We start from the raw sequence: 23,428 nt of genomic DNA, 5'->3' as shown, positions 1-23,428 counted from the left end.
GGATTTGGTGAAAGAAGGAGAGTGGTTTTTTATATGGTGTTGTTATTGCTTTCAACAATTTCGTGATTGATATTGTTGAATATCAGTTTCTGATTTCCATCTAAATATATGAAGCGACCCGTGCATTACTTAAAGTTTAATAATTCACAGTTTTAGACTAACATGGAAAACTTAGAGTTTAATATTTCTCATGAGGAAATTATCAATAACTTTTAGATTAATAATTTATTCTTTTATTGTTTATATACATTCATGCAAAATAAATTATCGCACGTGCGAATACACGGATCTCCTACTAGTTGTAAAGTGAAATTAAAAACTATCGGAAGACTCCAATTTACAACACTACCTTGTACCTAATCAATCAAAGTTTAATTACTGACTAGCTCCACATGCATCTTCAGACAAGGAAGGTGACTCAGAGACTGAGTCCAACGTGTCATGACATGGCGACACCTCGACCCCACGCAACTCCTCTATCATCTTGGCCACATGGGACATCCTCGGGCGTTGATCAGGTGCAGCTGCAGTACAAGCCATAGCAATCTGCAACAAACCCACCATCTCCTCCTCAATATCCTTATACCTCATCAGCTCAATATCAAACACCTCAGCCGTCCATTCTTCCCTCACCACTGACTGGACCCATCTAGGAAGATCAATAGTCCCACTCCCACTGTTACTATCCACCGCAGAAGAGGGGCACTTCCCGGTCAAAAGCTCTAAAAGAACAACACCAAAAGAATACACGTCGGATTTCTGAGATTGTTTTCTACCGTCTAATGCAATTGCCTCCGGGGCATGGTAACCATTTGATCTGCAGCCAGGGACTGCAAAGATGGAGAGTCCGAAATCTGATACACATGCATTACCCTGCTTGTCAAGGAGAATGTTGGTGGACTTGATGTTACCATGGGTTAGCCTAAGTGACTTGCATGAGTTGTGAATAAAAGCCACACCTCGTGCTGCTCCTGCTGCTATCTTGAGCCTTGTGGTCCAGTCCAGTGGGGTTCGACCGGGTCCCCGGTTCCCTGTTTGAAGACACCAATTAACCCATAAGGTTCCATATAATTGCTAATTTGACACTGTAACAAAATATTCCAAGTTCCCTAGAGGGAGAGCCTTTTGGTCATTCATATTAATCATTAGTCAATTCGTAAAAGATAAAGAGTATAGATAGAGCCAAATGTTGTTCTGCAAAAGAACATAAAGCAAAAGAAGGCAAAAAAAGATACTGGCTTTATTCTCTATTTTTGTAATGAAAATGGGGGACCAACACAACTGCTAAGTCTGCATTGTAACAATACAATAGTCCCGATTCCCAATTGATTGTGATTGTGCAGCATTGAACTGTTATGATTGCTTTAAAAAAATTGTAGAGTTGGAAGGAAGGAAAAGATATACTGATACAGTGTTATAAATAAACTAGGCAAAATCACATGGTTGATAGTCCTCAACTTCAAATTTTGAAGGAGCCTCAAATATGGTACCCTACTAAACTGAACATGCCACTATATTGATGGCAAAGGTATCTCATGTACATTGATTCACAAGAGATTTTGGGTTTTATTTTGTTTATAGCTGCTGCTAGTGCTATGAAAATGTAGGTCAAATAAATAGAAGGAAAACAAATAATATATAGAGGAATTCAAAGGAAATAAGCAAGTGAGTTCAGCAGGTCTTCTTCAATTGGCTCTTTACTAAGAACAGCAAAAGAGCAGTAGTAGAAAACTTTAACATACTCCTAGTTTATTTTATACGGTGGCTACATTTCTAAGTTTCTCAATAGCCAAATAGAAAATTCTAAAATCTTAGTGTAAAATGTAAATGCAAGTTAAATGACATACCATGAAGGAGCCAGAACAGTGTAGCATTTGGCATGAAATCATAAATCAACAACTTTTCCTCTCTAGCAAAATAATAAGCCCTCAAACTAACAATATTAGGATGCCTCAACCTTCCAATCACTTCCATATGCTGTTCAAACTCTCTCTTCCCTCCAATCTGAGCATCCTTCAACCTCTTCACAGCAACCACATTCTCATCATCAAGAACAGCTTTATACGCAGTCCCAAACCCACCTTTCCCAAGCATCTCAGCCGAGGCCCGAAGCAAGTCCTCAAGTTCAAACCTCTTCTCCCCTTCAAAGAACACCATTCTACCCCTCTCAAACCCCGCTTGTGCAGGGTAAGGACTCGATGAATAAACAATCTTTTCGCTCTCGAATAGCTTAGACCCTTTCCCTTCTTTCAATTTTTTAGAGTAGCTCCTCCAGAAGTAGCAATAGAGGAGTAAACACGCAATGCCGAGGACTAAAACGTCACCAACTATAATTGCTATTAAACCCACCGGGCTTATTTTGGAACCCCCATTACCGTTTTTATGAGTTTTTTTGCTACTTGGTCCTTCTTCGTTGGATGGGAGAGAAGAAGACACTGTTGTTGTTGGGGTTTTATCACGTGGCATTGGCATAACCGGTGAAGCAGCAATGACACCTTCTGATTTGGGTTTACTCGGGTCAGCTATGACGTCATTGCATTTCTGAACCGGGGCTCCGCAGAGAGACGGGTTTTTCCGGAAAGAAGATTCAGGGAAACCGGAAAAGGACTCCGGTATCTCGCCGGAGAGATGATTACCGGAGACGTTGAAGTCTTGTAAGCTGGGAATGCTAACACCGGGAATGTGACCGGAGAACTGGTTGTTTTCGAGACGGAGAGTGAGAAGCTTTGTCAAACGTTCAACCGTCACCGGAATATCGCCGGCGAAGTGATTGTAAGACAGATCAAGACGGTACAAACGGAAAAGCGAGGTAACCGTAGAAGGGAAGTTACCATCGAAGGTGTTATGAGAGAGAAAGAGAAGCTTGAGAGCAGTGAAGTTAGAGAGAGAAGGAACGGGGCCAGTGAAACGGTTATGTTTGAGGCTTAGAACTCGAAGGTGAGTGAGAGAAGTTAAGGGGAGGACGGAACCTTGGAGGTCGAGATTTTCGAGAACGAGTCGTGAGACACGGTTGTTGATGCAGGAAACGCCGTACCAGGTGCATGGGTTGGTGGTAGTGTTCCATGTTGTGAGTTTTTTGGAAGTATCTGAAGCGGTTTTAAAGGAAATGAGAGCGTCCAAATCTGGGGTTGGTGAAGTTTGAACAATGAGAAGGAGATGAGAGAGGAATGTGATGTAGAGAATGGTAGCAATGAGGTGAGAGGGTATCGCCGCCATTGTTGCTCTGCAAAATGCAGAGAGAGAAATGAAATGGAAGTGAAAGTGTGGAGTATGACCAAGAGTGTTTGCCTAAAAAAAGTGTTACTTAATGAGGAGGTGGAAGGGTTTATTTGCAACACCTCAGTTTTAACATTCACACGAACCATTGTTATCTTTAAGATGAATAAAATATTGTAAGTATATTTAAGCTTAATATATGATACATTCAAAAAATTCATCCACTCGATAGATCGCATGTCAATGATAAGGTATTAGATTAATGGTAATGTGGGTCAGAAAAGAGAGCTTCCATTTCTAACTAATTTAACAAGTGTTCAAAAAAACTTCAATAAAACAAGTGATCATCACAAACCTTTTTAAAACTTGGAATGATTTACTACATTGAGATCAAACACAATACACAATAATTAATTTTGCGCCACCGGTAGGACCACGGCATCCATCAATAAATTATATTATAAGATAATGTCACTAACCAACAAAGCTGATAAGATATATTTGTTCCTTAAGACCCTTGTTGAATGTATGAAATAGAATATTTACTCTGATGTAAGTAAAATTTACTTTGGTATTCTTTAGGTCTCAGAAAAAATTAGTCTATTGCTGCCTGAGTAAACCTTCTTCTTACCAAAATAGATAGGAGTACTAAAATATGTGGATTCGTGATTTTTCATAAAGCACATTTATTATATTGACACTTTCTAGATTCCCGGATGAGATGAATAAAACAAAGGACTGAAAGGAGTATTTTTATATAATGAAACTCTAATGTGGCGAGCAACCATTCCTGCTGCTAAGCATGTCCTTTAAGAAATAATATAAGGAGTAAGTTCAGGGTAGTGTTTTCAAATGAAATATTTACACCATCATTCTATCCTAGTGAGGACATGAATGACTGGTAAGAGATCAACCAACAAATGATTCATACTACTGTGGTTCATGCTCTGCAAGACAAATTTTGGTTCTTCCTATTATCGATTATGGTAGGAAGGTCGGCCTTGCTAAAGAAAAAAACAATAATGATACGACTATGTTAGCACCTGTTATGCTAAAAAACCTTCATTCACACGAAAGGTAAGAATAGGCCTTTGGGCATTGGATCTGTTTACATTGCCCATGTAATAGATCTAATCCACATCCGCAACAATGTTGTCTAATAGGATAGTGAAAAGGCAAGATCATGTTGTCCGCAATGATGACATCTCCCTTGAAACGTAATCTACTTCACCAACATTATAATTAAGTGAAGTCCCATAACGGAAGGCAGTGTATTCACTAGCCCTGCACTCTAAATGTACTCCTATAAATATTGAGTTGAGCGTTGGAGTCTCTTTTCAAGTAAGCACCCAATACAATTTAACACCAGTAACTACAAGGTTCTATCAAGAGTTCAAGCTTCAATAACTCTCCTATGTTGGTAATTGCCTATTTCCAGACAACTCAGATTCCAATAACCTATCTTCAACACATAAGAATAAGTATTAAGTTTTCTATATGAAAATTAAACTTACTCAAATTAGTGTGAACACCCAATTTTGTCCGGAACAAAAGACATTTTCAAAAAATAACAAATAAACATAAAATTAATATTTTTGCCTACTTTCTAATAAAAATTGTATTCTTAAGTGTCCCAAAATAAATAGGTAAAAGTAAATTCGAATTTTAAATTTGAAATTTCAAAAATTGTGTCATAATCAGATTTTTAATGGTAAATTAAACATGATTTTATTTTTCCTTAACTCTATATACTCAATTAATTTCGAGATCATCTTCATTTTAACATATGCGTTAATTCAAATGCTATAAATAGGAGATTGGTCACATGGAAAAAAGAGGAATTCATCATCTATTCTCTTCATCCACAATAACCAAAACAATTCATCTTCTATTCCCGAGAATCATCAACAATCCTCTAAATCAAAACTTCATTATTCAATCATTTTCTTCATTCTCTAGACATTATCTTTCACATATAATTGTCAAACAAAAACCTAAGAGATTCACAATCTCAAAAATTTCTCATACACAACAAATTCATATCATCCACAACAACCTCAAAATCTCCTATACACAATAACCAAAAAAATCATTCAACAAAGATTCATTCAAACGCTCAACATCCAAAAGTACTCATACCATCCATGATAATCCAAAAATCTTCCACACAACGCACAAAAAAGGACACAAACAAAAAATCATAAAAATACATAATCTCCAACACTTTCAAAGCTTCTTTGTTTTCTCTCTCGCTCAAACGGTTTTGATTGCAAACCTGCTTTAGAATCTGGTTTCAACACAGCAGATATTAGGCCAATATAATTTGTTGAAATCCAATTTGGCACCGACTTCAGCCTTGAAGTCAATACATATACACAATTTCACCCCTTGAATTTCATTTTTATCTAGTTACGTCTTTCCATTGATAATTACCTTAACAATAATTTCAATACATTTACCATAAAAATAAATAAAGTATGCAACTGGATTATTTGTTAATTTATTTTGAAATCTCATTTTTCTTATAATTACATAAAAATAAAAATCGTTTAATACCAGATTATGTGAAATATGTTAATCCTAATTTTAAGGTATGTTGCGGTGTTGTACGTATGAGTCACACTTTACTTTCTTAAAATTAATAGGATTAATTATATTTCTATATCTAAAAAAATTAAAATAAAAAAACCAAAAATTAAAATTTCTTAACCAATTTCTAATTTGAGATGCAATAAAGGTTTAAAAAAAGGTTTGAAATAAAAAACAAAAAATTGGAATTTGTTAAGCAAATTTTAATATGAGATGCGGTATCGGACGTTAATGGTTATGCTTCGCTCATATCATTTTAAAAATAATAATTTAAACATTACTTTTTTTAAAAAATAAAATCAAACCAACAAACAAACATTTTTCTACCCCGAAGAACTCTTGATTTCCAAAAAAGACACGTAGAACCAAGATTACTCTTGTCAGATATAATAATAAAATAAAGTTTTTTTTGTAAAAACATAATAATAGTACAACTAATGATCATGCAATATAATAGGTTACTGTTCAAATGGGTCACTGAGGTGCTAATACTTCCCTAGTATAATCGACTCCCGAACCTGGACATCAAAGTCCAAGGCCTAATGTAATTGAGCCAAAAGATTTTTTTACATTTTTTACTGAAAAAATATAATGACAACTCTAATAAGGTTGTGCAACCGAAAATCGGGTACGAACAATTAGTAGTAGTGATATTAGCTCTATTCTCTTAGTCACCCAAAATCCAATGATTGATCTTGATTTGGAGGGTTCCCTGTAATGTTTCTTATAAGTCTGTGTTGTGTGTTATAACATAAAATCCAATGATTTATAAAAGATGTTACTACAGTAACAAAAACAAATAACAACATTAAATGATAGAGAACAAAATAAATACACTATGGTACAAGAGTTTTTTTAGATTGTTACTCTATCATTTCCTTTTTATATTTAATCGTCAACTCTCTAAAATATAAGTAATACATATAAATAACTAATGTTAGAAATATTAACAATGCAAATTAACAAGGTGAGAAACAGATAAGAAAGAAATGTTGAGCAAGACAGTGACGTAAATGGGTTATATTTCATATTTCCACTTAGAAGCATACTGCTTCAGGAACATGTACCTTGTTACCCACAAAAATCAACATACGATACAAGCAAATTGAAACTATACAAAAGAATCTACCTGGCTCTGATCTTAACCATCCAGCTCTAGCACTCAACCAGAGATGAAGAATCAGCAAACACCCAAAAACTCTGTCCAGGTTCTCTTCCAGCATTTGCCACTCAAATGCAACACCCATTTTAGACGTATTTACAGAAATCACCCCATGTTCCTGAAAATGCGTGTTTCTGTATATTTTTATGGCAATTTTAAACTTAAATCGATGATTGAGATTTTCCTGAAACATGCCTTATCGTTGATGAACTACAAGCATGCAAGGATTTCTAGTGATTGAGAGAAAAAGCTTCGGAATCATCCTCTGAAAAAGTTTCAAATTTTACTCATAAAAAATATGTATAGCATCATCTAGGGTAGCCAACATTTGCTCCCACTCACTCGCTGAAAATACTAATAAAACAACCAACAAAAAAGTTCTTAGTATAGCAACATTTACATTAGAATGCTTCTCCCGTTGAGGATTCTAACTCTAGGCGACAACGTTATTGTAATTAAACACATGAAAAACCAATCAGGACATGTAACAAAATTTGGGGCGAAGATTTTTATGACTATTTTATCCCAAAATAAAATAATAAAGATGGTTTGGTGAAGAATCCTCTCGTTTATGGAACAAAATTTTGTTTCCCACTATCACTGATATGATAAATATAAAAATTTGGAGGGACTAAAATATGTGTTTTTTTGAGTCCATAAGGAAAAGATGACATAAAATGACATTATTTTATGTCTTAATTTTATTTGCAAGAATATTGTGTTAAATGATAATCATATTAAACGAGTCCATAGCTGATTGAGAACAGTGTTCTAATTCCCACCTCAATTTATACCAAGAGTGTTATTTTTCAGATTGGAACATTTGAAGTTTTAGGTAATACTTTTTCTGAATGCTAAACATGACCAAAGCCATTATTAGTGGGTCTACATGCATGCTCATCTTTTATCTACTATTTCCTCCACTTTTTTTTATTACTCCATATTTTACAAAATATTCTCTCTCAACAAAGGGTCTCTTTAGTCTTTACCCAATTCCGATTTTACTTTGCGTTCCAATTTTCTTCCTAAAAAGAAGAATAAGAGACAATAAAGAACCGCATTTCCAAACACAGTAAAAAGTTCAACAAATTACATTGACTAGTAATTTAAATCTATAGAAATTTATCTTAAAGAGCTTGAAATATCTAGGTGACAATCATGGTTAATTTCTGATAGATGACAAAACAACATAACTAAAATCTAGGAAACCTTGCTAGAACTGACACCCAATTATATATATCGGATATAGCCATATTTAAGGACACTTAAATTCAGCAAATCAATAGGATGACTAAAAGGTTAAGATTGGGTTCATGTAAATAAGGGTAGTCATGCACTCCAGAAACGATTAATTCAATACCGCAAAGAATTGAACCAAATCTTAGAAATAAATATGAAGAAAAGAAAAGAGTGATTCTGTGGAGAGCTTAGTAGATTATTCATGAATAGTGAGAAGCAGAGGGCGCCAAGCTTTCCTTTTCAATAACGACCTATAACGGAAACCCATCCAACCCGGGTTCCCAACAGCAACAGAACCCAACACTGTAGTTGAAGAAGTAACATGCAACTTTTCCTCCACCTCCTCTCTGGGCGGCGAAGAAACAAAAAGCTCCTTCAGAGAGTTTCTCCCCTTCTTTTCCGATGAGTGCTCCTGCAGAAGCGGCGAGTCTCTCCGGCGAGATGATCTGTTCAGCCAAAGCAACGACTGAAGTGTGGTTTTGTGCCGCCGGAATTGAACGAGCGGGCTTGTCCTCGGGCTTTGAGTTGGGCTCTGGGCTACACCACATGGTGTTGCGAATAACTTGAATTTTTGTAGGGTGGCCATTTTCAGATTCTAGGTGCGTTCTTCTTCTCTACTCTCTGTTTGTGTTGAGTGTATTTAAAAAATGTGAGGGTTGTAGGATGAGTTAAAGTGAGTTTGAATTTGAATATTGGAGTGAGTGATGATAATTGTGAAGGGAGAAAGAGGGTTCATTGCTTCTAATAGCAGTGGGAAGCGTGATATCTGTTTTGGGAATTGTTGCATCTTTTCTTCCTAACATATTCATTACTTTGCTTTCCTTTTTGTTCTTTGACTCATGACCATGGAAATAGAACTCTATTTGCTACACCCTCCAATGTTCTTTATTCCAAAGTTAGAGTTTTAGCCAAGAGTAAATGCAAACATTTGTAGGAGACCGTCATTACATCATCAAATATGAATAGTGTACGATGCAATGATAGTATATAAAATGTTAGTCTATATATTCCCTCCTTCCTTTTCCAATTAAATACATATGCACTTAATATAAAGTTCTTAGCTTCAAACCTTTAATCGATATTCTTAAAGTGGCCTGTTAAGATGGATCAAAAAGTGAATTTGGTTCAAAGATATGTAATGGTTATCAAATAGTATTTGGAACAAAGTCATCAAATAAGTTTTGAAAGTGTAAATTGATCCTTTCGCTTTCCTTTAAGTGAACAGTTAAACAGTATTCACACATTATAACTACTTTAACCATCTATTCTCATCTCAACTAAACATAACAAATTATAAAGTTTAATATAATCATTGTGTTACAACGTATTCTTTTCAAGGGAAATAAATGAAAGGATGCTCGGAGAGGAATCTAAAAGGAAAGGGAAAAAGAGAGATTTTGATTAAGAAAAACACTTCATTTGGTTTATAATTTTGGAACTGATATGAGAAAAAGAATGAGAGCAAATCTCTCCTTTCTCATTTTGGAAGTGATAAGAGGAAGTAACTAGGTACCAAGTTCTGGCTGTTGGGTGAAATACGATTTAGTGAATTTTAATTCTAAAGTTTGTCTTCTAAAGACAAAAAAGGAAGGAAATGGGGAGATAATTTACCCCATACATTTCAGCTATAGTCAAATTAGATTTATTCTAAGGCTACAATATGATAGGGACCTAACCAAATATTTTCCTTCCTTCTTGAGAGATGCAAATACTTCGGAGGAATATTCTATAGACTGATATAAAATGATTCTATTTTTTAGGATTTATATGCACATGTCTGTAGAATGGTATAGCAATCAATATAAATGTGCTCATAATATAGTTCGAAAAATCTCCTTGTCCTGTTTCTGTACAGGTTTTTCTAATGTTCAATTCAAATGCTTATACCTTCAACTCTTTACACAACTACAGCATGCCATATAATATAGTCTTCCTATTAATAACTACACAGGTGGATGAGATGATGATAATGGAACAAGGATCACCTATCCCAAAGTCTGTCCCAATTCCATGATAATGATGCTGACTCATTCATTTATTAGTGCTGAAAGCTTATCTTGAAAAAAATGGATTATCAACAATAGAGTATAGGCAAAGTGATTAAGCACTGAAATTAGGTGTAGTACATTTACTTTCCCATATATCAGTGACAGTGTTTGGTGAAGAAGGCTGATTCATATTCTTCAATAATCCAACTTCGTCCCATTCAGGTGAGTTGCGTGTATGTACATTACTATGTGAAACTCCAGCAACATGAGTATCTGCTTCCTCAACAACCTCTGCTTCATCCTTTCCACTTTCAATTTTTCTCAGTTCATCCAATACTTCATCCATGGAAGGTCTCAATTCCTTGTCCATTTGCAAACATTGAAAAGCCAACTCTGCCACAGAAACTATACTCTTCTTGACCTCATTATCTGAATCAAAACCAAGACAGGGATCTACCAGCTCATTTATTGCACTATGTTGAATCTTCTTTATGGCTAGATTGGACAAGTTAATCTCTTCCTTATTCCTGTTTATATCAACAGCAGGCTTTGAAGATATTAGCTCAATGAGAACAACTCCAAAACTATATACATCACTCTTACTACTAAGCTTATAGCATTGGTGATATTCCGGGTCAACATAACCCGGGGTCCCCTGTGGAGCTGTGGAGACATGAGTTACATCCGTAGGGAATAGTCTTGAAAGGCCAAAATCAGCAACTTTAACACAGAAATTTTTGGTAAGGAGAATGTTGTTTGTTTTCACATCACGGTGAATGATATCAGAAGCATGCAGATATGTCAATGCAGTTGCAGTCTCTATTGCAATTTTCATTCTTATACACCATGGTAGTAAGCCAGGCTTGGCTAATTCACCATGGAGATGGGATGCAATGGTGCCATTTGAAATATATTCATACACAAGTAGTAGTTCGAGGCTGTGCTTTGAAGTGCAGCCATAGAGGGAGACTAGATTCGTGTGGCGCAAGCGTGCGAGGATCTTAACTTCATTCATGAACTGCTCTACTCGCCTATAATTGTGCTGATATAAGCGTTTGATAGCAACTTCCCTTCCATCTTGTAGTTTCCCTGGATTTTAAAGACCTGAGCATAAGTTCTGCCACAAGGTAGTAGAGATTAATTTAGGGAGTCTAGTGTTTGAGTAGCCTACCATGGTATACAGTCCCGAAGCCTCCATCTCCAAGTTCTTTAGTATGGTCGAAATTGTTTGTTGCTTCTTTAAGATCCTTGTAGGAGAAGATTGGAACTTCGAAGTATACACCACTGCTTTCTAGGTGTAGATTTGTGGAGGAACCAGCATAAGAATTTCTTGAATGGAAGCGTTTGTCTGAAGTAGCATGTTTCCGTTTGTAGAGGATAAGGATTAATGGCAACCCAGTTATGAAGATGCCTATGATTCCTGCACCTAAACCTGAGGAAAAGTGGCCAAAAGAAAATATCAACTGTAGATTACTTTGAAACATATCAGATAGCATGACTCTTGTTACTTTGCTGATAGCTATTATAGAATTATACAGATATTTGAGAAGAAAGATTTTTCATCCTTTTAGAACATGAATGTAAAAATGAATATCAAGTTATGTAAAATGTACATTACCTATAGCCAATTTTGAACTCCAACTCTTTTTAGCTGTAGAAGAAATTAAAAGAAACATATTAGGATAAACAATAAAAGAGTTGAAATTATGATGATAAAGTTGTGCAGAGAAAAATAAGGGGTTCCAATTCCAATTGTTTGCACAAACAATATTAGACAATCAATCAGTGGAACCCAACTTTTCCCATCCCAAAGTAACATGAAATCGCCTAACTGTACTAAATACTAACTCAGCTTTTAGGGAAAAGAAGACAATGTTTCACAAATTTTAGACGGAAACATGAAAGAAGATATCATTTGGAAAGGATATAAAAGCGACTAATATAAGTTAGTAGTGCTAGTGCAAATGAAACTTCAAATCATTCATGTGTGCTTACGTTTCCATGGTATTTGTTTCAGTATACCATTGATGCAAAAGAATTTCTGTCTGCTGTCAAAATGACACTGCCCTCTTTTGACATAGTAGCAATTTGCACATTCATCTGTTAATTTTACTTCTGTCATGATATTAGATGTTATGAATGTAAACGGGTCTTTAGCATCAGCCACATCTTTAATAGGAAGTTTGATCATTATACATGCTGCCAAAGAACTCAAAGACTTGTCAGAAGGAGTAAGTGATGGCTTGTAGTAGAGATCAAAATCAGAGCAATTTGTATAATTATGCACATCTAATGGCGGGTTAACACGGAGGGTGCGGTTGCACTTGAACAAGGTTTGCTTATATTGTATATGAATAGAACCAAAAGGAAAGGAAGGAGGGAGAGTATAATTATGGCTAAAGGATTCACAACTTCTTGATTCAAGCAGATCATAGAGATTTGTGTCTCTGATTTGAAGTGTGGTTGTAGCAGGAATACTAGGATTGTGAAGAAGTCTTATAATACAAAACCATTTCCCTTTATTCTCTAGTTGGATTTTTTTGGGCTTCATAGGATCAACAGTATCACAATTGTGTATGACAAATAAGCCACAGTGAGGGTGTTGTGTTACAGTGAAAGGGAATGTGATATTGCCAAGATGTCCACACTGAAATGAAGTTGGACACTTTCCTATGTTTCCATTTCCATTTTCAACTCCAGCAGCCAAGAGAGATAACATAAGATGTGAAAACAAAAGGAAATGGATTACATAAACATAAGTCATGTTTTTTTTAGGAGAGGGAGAATAAAGAATGTTTGATACTGTAAAGTACTTTACTTGTGTAGACACTTGACAATATAACACCAACTTGAAGTGCTTGAAACACTAATTGAATTGGGAAAAACTTTGGAATACAGATTGAAATAGGTTTCATGGATGCTAGGAACACGACAAGCCCTTAAGAAAATGAGATCAAGCTCTTGCTCAATTATAATTATTAAGGCTTATTGAAAGCACCACAAAGACTTGACTTCTTGACTCTTAATATTGATTAAGAATTCTCTATTACCAAATAGATAAATACTTTAAAAAACAAAAGAAAAAATTCAACGTATAATAACACACTTATTATTTTAAATATAATGAAATAACATTATTAAAAACAAAAAGAATTTGAATTTGTCTCTCTATATTAATAGATAGTATACATGAAGTTATTCCTTAATACCTCTTAAGAAAAACTAGTTTAGAATTGCAGTTCACAGTCTGAACGTTCTTGTAATTGTCTTGGAAGTTTGTGAAACGGTCAAGGTGACGTTAACCGCAATAAGAATATTTGTGTAGATGGTTAATCAAGATTTTAACAAAAAATCACAATGGAAAGGTCCAGAGTCCAGAGACTTTGAACGTGCCGTGTGCCTCTGAGGTTGAAATTAGTGGATACAAAGAAATGAAGATAGAAAAAAGAGTATCTAATGAAGATAAATACAAGTTGGGAATAAGATAACTTAGACAAAGAGAAAGGGAGAAAACGCGTATCTTATAATCACTCTTATCATTCATTTGGGAGGAAAATTGGAGTGACTTTCCATTCTCTTATTCTATCGTTTCTAAAACTCAACTTTAGATTAATTTTAAAAATCAAATTGATAGATATTTTCCTTTTCTTTTTTACCTATGGGTGTCCTTCAACTTATGAATTCCCGAGGTGTTAACTATATCAAACAAAGAAATATTTTTATCGCAAAACAATAATATTATTTTAACGAATCAAATTTCATAAAATAATATAAAATATTATTTTTTTGTTATTATAGTTTTTCTTTTTAATTAAGTAATATTTTTATTGGAAAGTGAGATAAAATAAATAATGAGGATATGATATCCATTCATCTCTATCCAACAAAAAGGCAACAAACTTAACCATGGAAACACGCTTAACAAACTATTTCTCTCACCTGTTCTTAAAAAAACTGCTTTGCTACTTTTATATAGCTTCGTTACAAAAAATAAAAATTTCATTTAATATTAAATTATTTTCTTATCTTACAGTAGTGAATAAAATTAATTTTTCTTTTGCAAAAACAATTTATAAAATAATCAAGTAGGAAAAATGGTGGAAACCGTAATGAAATACTTCCTCCCTTTTCAACTTCCACGTAAGAGAGGTTGTAAAAAGTGTAGCACATTTCATAATTTATCTCCATGCCTAAAAGAATTGGGAACAAATTAGTTGTATCATATATTGTGCTACTTAGTATTATAATTGACCAAGAATATATATTCAACAATGTTAAATCCAACCTATTTTTTAGGTGTAAGTGGTATAGGAAGAGAGATAAATGAGATTTGATTGATGAAATTCTTAATAATATAGAGGTTGTATGACTTTATATATTGAAACAATTGTTCAACTATGATATCACTTAACGTACTCAAAAAACTGATGATTGATTAATTAAACTATACAATGGTTGATGTGTTATTTTGTTAAATATGAATTTCTTCGTATAGGCCAATTGATTTTAATTGATATGATAGATTGGTTTAATTATATATCTGATATAATTTTCACATATTTTACCATTGGCCCATACATATATGTATTTATCTGATTGATTATATAATAAAGTATGAAGATAGTGATAGAAGGAAACAAATGTGTAAGGGAAATTTATAAGTTTTCAAATTGTTTAGAGTATTTGAACAAGTTTATATTAGCTAATGGTAAGTTAGCAACAAAACCTTCCATAGAAAACAGAAAAATGAGTAATCCGTCTAACTGATATGCATGTGAGCCTGCAAGTTGTTCTCAATTTAGTGGAATACTTTTTAGTTTATTTTTTCATAATTGAAAAGGTGTGCTCAGTAAAGAAATGAATTAGTTACTACATGGGGTGAAGATATATGGTAGTACCAAAAAAGGTAAACACAATAATAATAATAAGTGAGTTATGACTTCTGACAAGTGGAAATCCATAGTGATTTTTTTTGATGCCCCATATGGCAATATGTCATAGTCAACAGTGTCTTCGAATCTGGTTGCTTCTTTTCAATCTTTAGCATCATTGATATTACTAGGAGCACATCTTATATATCATAAAAAATATTTATTACTTATTATGATTGATTATAAAATTATTTGTTTATTACTTTAAATATATATTTTCAGTAAATTGAAGTTTATTCGTAATATAGAACGCTTCTTATAACCCACTACCGTGGTGAGAGCAGCTGAATTGATTAAATTGGGCCAACTTGGCAGGATCCACTTTTATTACAAACGCGGTGTATTCATACGAATGAGTTAGGTATACCAGTACTAGTTATGATGCATAAGATTTTTTTATGCACTATGATGCATAAGACTGTTGTAAATTTATAAATTATCAGTAAATTTAGAACCGTAAAAGTTTCTAGTTTATCAGATATCATAAACAATAAGCATTCAGGTCAACCATAACCTAACCAGTTTTGAAGCCCACAAGACAACCGGAAGCATACACTATTTTTCTTTATTATTAACACTTTATTCAAAAATTAATTTTCAATGCACATGCTTTCTATTTTTTTTACTCTTTTTTACGAGGATGAAATACTCTAATTAATATTATTAACTCTCAAATAGTAATCAATTTTTATCCAATCTAAATGAGATATTAATCTAATGATATATGCATTTACTATATCTACGTGTATTTTACAATGTTAAATATTTAATTATTAAGAGTAACACTTGTTAAGAATACCTTCCAACAAGGATTAGTGGGTTGCCTATGAATCAAAATCCCCTATGCTAAAAGTTTTGTATATCAACTCAATGACGTTTTGTTAAATACCTAAATGTGTTAGTATGATAATTAATGAGAAATTAAATAAGATGTGTTATTTATTATTATGCAAAATCCTATTAAGTTGGTATATAGATATAGAAAATTGTTAATATAAAGGATTTGGGTTAGATTATCTGGCTACTCTTAATCTATTACCTATATAATAAAAAAAACTCATTCATGACATGTGTCAATCTCTCAAGCCCTCATGACATGTGTCAACCTCTCATCAAAACTAAAGGTTTCTCATGACATGTGTCAATATCTCAATGACATGTGTCAATCTCTCAATAACTTCCTCGTGACATTGTCAATCTCTCAAGCTCTCATGACGTGTGATTTATTTAAAAATAAAAGGAATATGATTACCTATGCAATATTAAAATATAATGTTACTATAACAATATTGAAATAATAATAATAATATGAATCATAACATATTGTTTGTAGTTATTTTAGAGTTAAATAATATTTATTTTTATACTAATCTTATTTTAGAATCAAATAATAATGAAATTATAAATTTATTGATGATTTTTTTATTAATAGGATACTACTAACTATATCATGTTATGTATGTGTAAAAAACAATGTTGAGAAAGTCGAGCAAGATGTTAAACCAGTAGATGACCCATATTAAGTTTATCCAATTTAAACAGTTAAACCGTATGGTTTGACCGAATGATTTTATATATAATTAATAATTTTTAACAATATGAATGCACTGGTAACATATATGGTTTTAACCATGCGAATGCAGCAACGTACATATTCTTAATCATAAATGCACATGTAATATGTGTTCTTAATCATGCGGCAAAAAATATCGTCACGTGCAAATGCACGGGTCACTTTTTGATCATTCAATACAATAACATTGCTCTTCTATCACCTATATAATAAAAAAAACTTTCTCATGACATGTGTCAATCTCTCAAACCCTCATCACATGTGTCAACCTCTCATCAAAACTAAAGGTTTCTCATGACATGTGTCAATCTCTCAATGACATGTGTCAATCTCTCAAGAACTCCCTCGTGACATTGTCAATCTCTCAAGCTCTCATAACGTGTGATTTATTTAAAAATAAAAGGAATATGATTACCTATGCAATATTAAAATATAATGTTACTATAACAATATTGAAATAATAATAATAATATGAATCATAACATATTGTTTGTAGTTATTTTAGAGTTAAATAATATTTATTTTTATACTAATCTTATTTTAGAATCAAATAATAATGAAATTATAAATTTATTGATGATTTTTTTATTAATAGGATACTACTAACTATATCATGTTATGTATGTGTAAAAAATAATGTTGAGAAAGTCGAGCAAAATGTTACATCAGTAGATGACCCATATTAAGTTTATCCGATTTAAACAGTTAAACCGTATGGTCTCACCATATGATTTTATATATAATTAATAATTTTTAGCAATATGAATACACTGATAACATATATGGTTTTAATCATGCGAATGCACGAGCAACGTACATATTCTTAATCATAAATGCACATGTAATATGTGTTCTTAATCATGCGGCAAAAAATATCGTCACGTGCAAATGCACGGGTCACTTTTTGATCATTCAATACAATAACATTGCTCTTCTATCACCTATATAATAAAAAAAACTTTCTCATGACATGTGTCAATCTCTCAAACCCTCATCACATGTGTCAACCTCTCATCAAAACTAAAGGTTTCTCATGACATGTGTCAATCTCTCAATGACATGTGTCAATCTCTCAAGAACTCCCTCGTGACATTGTCAATCTCTCAAGCTCTCATAACGTGTGATTTATTTAAAAATAAAAGGAATATGATTACCTATGCAATATTAAAATATAATGTTACTATAACAATATTGAAATAATAATAATAATATGAATCATAACATATTGTTTGTAGTTATTTTAGAGTTAAATAATATTTATTTTTATACTAATCTTATTTTAGAATCAAATAATAATGAAATTATAAATTTATTGATAATTTTTTTATTAATAGGATACTACTAACTATATCATGTTATGTATGTGTAAAAAATAATGTTGAGAAAGTCGAGCAAAATGTTACATCAGTAGATGACCCATATTAAGTTTATCCGATTTAAACAGTTAAACCGTATGGTCTCACCATATGATTTTATATATAATTAATAATTTTTAGCAATATGAATACACTGATAACATATATGGTTTTAATCATGCGAATGCACGAGCAACGTACATATTCTTAATCATAAATGCACATGTAATATGTGTTCTTAATCATGCGGCAAAAAATATCGTCCCATGCAAATGCACGGGTAACTTGTTAGTTATATGAGAAAATAAAACACATACTTAGCACGATATAGGTACTATGCAACACAGATGTATATATGAAGAATTTTTGAAATGCAATGTACAATATGGTACACGTTTCACACATGTCGCATTTATAAATAAGAAACATTTGATATTAATTGAGAATATTTGGTAATAGACATTCACCATCTCTTTCATGTTTTCAAAGCATTTCCGTTTTCTAAGGAAAGAGTCGATTTAGATTGGTGCAAATTTTCTACTTCACTTAGCCCCTTAGCAGACATTGGTGCAACATAGAACATCGTTCAGTTTGTGGTTCACTTTCTCCCAACTCCCAAGTACATAGTGTTTATTTTGTGTGAACTGGAATTCTCTTTATTGTTATTGGATCATGCATGCAGTTTATCTCTTAAAAACATGCCTCAACGGAGTTGAATAGTCACAACTTTGACATTGAGTTATGTGAGTTAGTCATGAATTTTTTATAGTTGCAAACCGATGCCTTAACATGAGTCATCCTTCTTGAGATGCCAAATGACTAGTGTTGTCCACTTGGTACATTACACAAAATAAAAAAATACACTCCTTCTCAAATTACTAACATCAATCGTGTGGAACAATCAATGTTTGCAAACAAATGAAAAATAATTCTTCAGTTTAATTTCATTTTAAAAAAATAATTCATTAAACCTATATATTCAAATATAAGTGGTTTAGATAGAATTAGAGATATCAAGTTGAGACTTACAATCCTCGTACCAATCGTGTATGCCTCAACTACATGGGTTTAGAACAGAACCGCCTTATGAGGCAAGAGTCCCATCCTTTGGCATTTGGTGGGCTTTGCCCTTAGCTAACAAATTGGTCGATGCTAGCAGAAAAAAGAGATACGGGGAAAATGCGTCACAAAAGTGCTTTATAATTATCATTTTAAAATTACTACTAAAAAAATAACGATATAAATTTTTTGAAGGGTAAATATCACTATTTAAAAAGTCCCTTTCCAAACCTGCTTTTTTCTGATGACTGGCTAATATATATATTTGTATATATATAGCATATTATTAAATAGGTAATTGAGAGGAGGACTACATGTTCTGTTTTTTCAATCAAATAGACTACATAAATTGAATAATATATTATTCAACAAATAATAAAATATTAACATCTTTTTGTACTATCAATGGTACCTTCACCCTTTGAGCAATGAACTAATCCTTTTGGGTTGTGTGTTTATTTCTCCCAATAAATATCACTCATAAAAATCGAATTTTGAATTTTTTGGTCATCATGATAATTTAGTAGGATCTTCCACTACCATTTGATCAATAGCTTGTTGGTTAAAATATTAACACTCAAAGTGTGTATATATTATATTATGAAAGCAACGAGAGAACAATTATTATTCATCTGATTATTAAAAAAATTTAATCTTAATAATTAAGATATGGTTGTATGATTTAGATTAGTTGTTCTTGCAAATTTTATAGGATAAATGTTCTTACTTGAGTGTTGGTTATATATTTTGTCACTTATCTTTTATGTTTTATATTTATTTGTAAATATGTGTATGTGATTTTAAATTGTTTTCATTTGAAAATATAAAAATATTTTAATTATTAAAAACGTATATTTTTTATCTCAAATAATTCCATTCACTACACGTCTACACCTATTACAAAATAAGATATTCAGGTATTTATATTAAATTTCGTCCTAAGGAAAAATTTTGATAAGATAAAATGAGCGAGTCAAACAAAACAAAGTTAAGTGATTCCACAAATTGCGTTTCTGTTTCTCAGCGTCCCTCCAATTTGAAAATTTATAATGGGCGGGACCTATTGCTGGTGGTTGTGGAGTGTTATTAATAATATAATACAGTGACTGTTAAATTGGTTAGGCGGTATAATAGTTCATTAAATAAATCTTATCTATATCTATACTATATATAAAGTCAAAACATGGTATAACCACCACCATGACATAATTTATATATTCCTATTTTTCCCTTCAAATTTTTAATTTAAAAAAACTATATAATCATATATAACCACCTCAAATGTATTAACTATAAGTTGCATATCTATACTACTTAATAAAGGAAAAACCTAACTTAACTTTCATGAAGTTAGTTTGAGTTTTCCTATTTTATATTTTATAACTTCTAATTTTATTGTATAAGTTATACTTTCATCTTTATATATACTTATACTACTAAACATTTATTTCATATTTTATAACTTCTAATTTCATCTTTATAACTTTTAATTTCATCTTTATTGCAATAGTTTTTTCTCATTGCAATATATAGGAATGCATGAAATATATTGCATTGGTCACAATGTATGCCATTGTGTAAAGAGTATGTGAATATTTGACATTTAAAACATCTAGACTACCCATTACAAACAATATGAAAGCGGTTGACAGACACAGTAGTACCTATCAACACGCTAGAAAATAAAATTAAGTGAAGATATCAAGACTCTATTCTTGATGAACACAATTGTATATGCATCATTTCTCAAACGAATATATATTCAACTACAAATTACAATATATAATATAACTTAATATGTAGAATACACATTACAAACAATAGGAAAGCGGGTTGACAGGCACGGTAGTGCCTGTCAACACGCTAGTATTGATTAAGTTAGAAATTGATATATAATATATTAACATTAATGTTGAAAAATTAATAAAGAACCAATACATTCTTTTATTTGTATTAAAAAAATAATTTTTAAATAAAATCGTCAAGTATGATCGGTACAGTTCAATTGAAAATTAACCAATATGACCGATTTTGACATTTTTTGACCAATTTTGACTAATGTGATTATATGACCAGTATAATTATTATATTATACTAGTATTAGAACTGATTTATTGGTTGAAACAACTGACATGAACTAGTTTTTACAACACTGCTTTGTGATTAAGAGTATAGAAAGGAGAACTTTTTTATGTTTTCTTCAAGAATATCAAGAATATCTAGTATGACCACATATTTTTACTTTTTACTATCAACTATTATAATTTTTTGTATTGAATGTACTTTATATTGTAATTTTTATTAGGTGCGCTTTACATTATATTTCTTTATTTTAATTGTCAAATTAATGTGAAAGAATAGTAAATATGTTGATAATAATTAGGAAAACAAATTTTACATCCATGACGATCATAAGAGCAGAGAGAGACTTAAACAAATTAAAAACAAGTGATGTAACTCGGGTTAATTTTGGCTGTATGAGAGAAAATATGTTGAAAATGCAATCGTTGCATTAATTGTCCACAAGTTACAATGTAACAAGAAACTGAGAAAGCATGGAAAAGTTAAATCGTATTAAAACAACAGAATAATGTATTTCCTTTGACCAGTAAAAATGTGACATGTGTGTTATTTTGTTTATTTTTAAAAATATTTTTATAGAAAATGGTGAAACATGACACATGTCATGATTTCACTAGCAGAAGGGGATAACTTATCTCCTTATACAAGGAGATACTCCATTCCCTTAAAACAAATGGTCGGGTCCAAAACTTTAATGTATTAATTTTTATTTTATATCTCTTAATCTTTTATAAAATCAGGATAAATTATTTTATTTTTTCTTCTAAATATGTCTTTATTCATTTAATAGAGTTTAAAATATGAATTATGGATGATTTGCTAACAGTGAACAAAATATTTACACTGATAATATATATATATTAAATCATATTTAATAACATGCCTTCTAATTTGGTAATAGTTCTAAATTCCTCTTATTTATTTTTCAACTTTTAAATGTTGATATTCTTTATCTTACAAATTTTTGGATACATGTGTGGATGGATTTGTGATGAGATTACTCTCTTCATTTTACAATATAGTATCTGTGTCTTAGTAATTGTTCTCTTATAATTTTTTTCTCAAATAAATGATGATTAGAGAAAAACTTAGATGAAAAAATATATAACACCTTATATTTGAGAAAATTAATGGGGAGCAAATTTTTTGTCACATAGAGTGCAAGTCTTCATGTGTTATTAGTTTTAATTGGTTAATAAAAATTTTAATAATTAAATTTTTAATTGAAATATATTTTTTGAATTTAGTGTAAAAGATATGGTAAGAAATTTACTCACAAGTGATTAACCTTGTAGGAGTATCCTCCAATTTGATTAGTTCCAACTCCATTCTCATGTTTGTGATCCATTCTTAACAACACGGTAATAAAGAAATATAATAATGTTATTTTATACAACATATTTTCTATTTTCCTAATATTTTCTCCAAAATGAACAAATAAAATGATTCAATTAGTTAGTTTATATGAATGGGTATCTTTTATTATGGGGAGTAGAACCCAACCCTATTCACTCATTCGATATTGTCTGATTATGATCGGGTTTCATCAGGTATATAATCAAATTATGATTCAAAAATTAAAATTAATCAATATTTAGAGTCAATAATTTCAAGCATATAAGTTAACTGTTGTAGATTTGATATGTAACACTCAGCCTTGACATGCGATCGTATGGTCCATGAATTTACTGAGCGTGCCACCTATTAAGCTTAAATATCCATGCAATATTTTATTCTCCCTAAATGGAGCATCTGCGACTCGAACCCATGACCTCAGAGACTTATAGTCATTGATCCCATAGAGTCGTTACCACTAAGCTACTGCCTTTTTAATGTAACACCCCAGCCTTGACATGCGACCCTATGGTACATGAATTTACTGAGCGTGCCACCTATTAAGCTTAAATACCCCTGCAGTATTTTATTCTCCCTAAAGGGAGCCTCCGCGACTCGAACCTATGACCTCGGGGACTTATAGCTTAGTGGTAGCGACTAGCTTAGTGGTATCGACTCAATGGAATCAATGACTATAAGTCTCTGAGGTCATGAGTTCGAGTCGCGGAGGCTCCATTTAGGGGGAATAAAATACTGCATGGGGTATTTAAGCTTAATAGGTGGCACACTTAGTAAATTTATGGATCATAGGGTCGTATGTCAAGGCTGGGGTGTTATATTAAAAAGGCAGTATCTTAGTGGTAGCGACTCAATGACTATAAGTCTCTGAGGTCATGGGT

At 32.2% G+C, this 23,428-nt stretch overlaps 3 protein-coding genes across 5 annotated transcripts; all 3 read right to left on the bottom strand.

Annotated features, from left to right (window-relative positions):
• Window positions 307-3,273, bottom strand: LOC109334980 (probable leucine-rich repeat receptor-like protein kinase At1g68400). Its single transcript, XM_019570993.1, has 2 exons — window positions 1,848-3,273; window positions 307-1,031 (listed from the first exon to the last, which is right to left on the bottom strand). The coding sequence occupies exons 1-2, from the start codon at window positions 3,214-3,216 to the stop codon at window positions 376-378; spliced, it is 2,025 nt and encodes a 674-aa protein (XP_019426538.1). The 5' UTR covers window positions 3,217-3,273; the 3' UTR covers window positions 307-375.
• Window positions 8,403-8,792, bottom strand: LOC109335403. Its single transcript, XM_019571538.1, has one exon. It carries the CDS (start codon window positions 8,790-8,792, stop codon window positions 8,403-8,405), a length of 390 nt encoding a protein of 129 aa, XP_019427083.1.
• Window positions 9,847-13,167, bottom strand: LOC109334979 (LEAF RUST 10 DISEASE-RESISTANCE LOCUS RECEPTOR-LIKE PROTEIN KINASE-like 1.1). Of its 3 annotated transcripts, none has more exons than XM_019570990.1 (4): window positions 12,190-13,167; window positions 11,813-11,845; window positions 11,366-11,626; window positions 9,847-11,283 (listed from the first exon to the last, which is right to left on the bottom strand). In XM_019570990.1, the coding sequence occupies exons 1-4, from the start codon at window positions 12,956-12,958 to the stop codon at window positions 10,307-10,309; spliced, it is 2,040 nt and encodes a 679-aa protein (XP_019426535.1). In that variant the 5' UTR covers window positions 12,959-13,167; the 3' UTR covers window positions 9,847-10,306. The 3 variants fall into 3 exon arrangements, with proteins under 3 accessions (XP_019426535.1, XP_019426537.1, XP_019426536.1); XM_019570992.1 differs by having other exon boundaries at window positions 11,366-11,620; window positions 12,217-13,166; XM_019570991.1 differs by having other exon boundaries at window positions 9,848-11,283; window positions 12,217-13,166.

This window comes from Lupinus angustifolius, chromosome LG20 (genome assembly GCF_001865875.1).
Source record: "Lupinus angustifolius cultivar Tanjil chromosome LG20, LupAngTanjil_v1.0, whole genome shotgun sequence".
Classification (NCBI taxonomy): Eukaryota; Viridiplantae; Streptophyta; class Magnoliopsida; order Fabales; family Fabaceae; genus Lupinus; species Lupinus angustifolius.
The sequence above is the reverse complement of the archived record's forward strand: the minus strand, read 5'-3'. Positions and strand labels throughout refer to the sequence as shown.

Excerpts from the sequence above, each read along its gene's own strand:
- LOC109335403 (XM_019571538.1), bottom strand. The coding sequence starts at position 8,792 with ATGGCCACCCTACAAAAATTCAAGTTATTCGCAACACCATGTGGTGTA.
- LOC109334980 (XM_019570993.1), bottom strand. The coding sequence starts at position 3,216 with ATGGCGGCGATACCCTCTCACCTCATTGCTACCATTCTCTACATCACA. Across the intron at positions 1,032-1,847 it reads ACTGTTCTGGCTCCTTCATG|GGAACCGGGGACCCGGTCGA; the intron begins GTATGTCATTTA and ends GTCTTCAAACAG.
- LOC109334979 (XM_019570990.1), bottom strand. The coding sequence starts at position 12,958 with ATGACTTATGTTTATGTAATCCATTTCCTTTTGTTTTCACATCTTATG. Across the intron at positions 11,627-11,812 it reads GAGTTCAAAATTGGCTATAG|GTTTAGGTGCAGGAATCATA; the intron begins GTAATGTACATT and ends ACTTTTCCTCAG. Across the intron at positions 11,284-11,365 it reads CTTCGGGACTGTATACCATG|GGAAACTACAAGATGGAAGG; the intron begins GTAGGCTACTCA and ends TTTAAAATCCAG.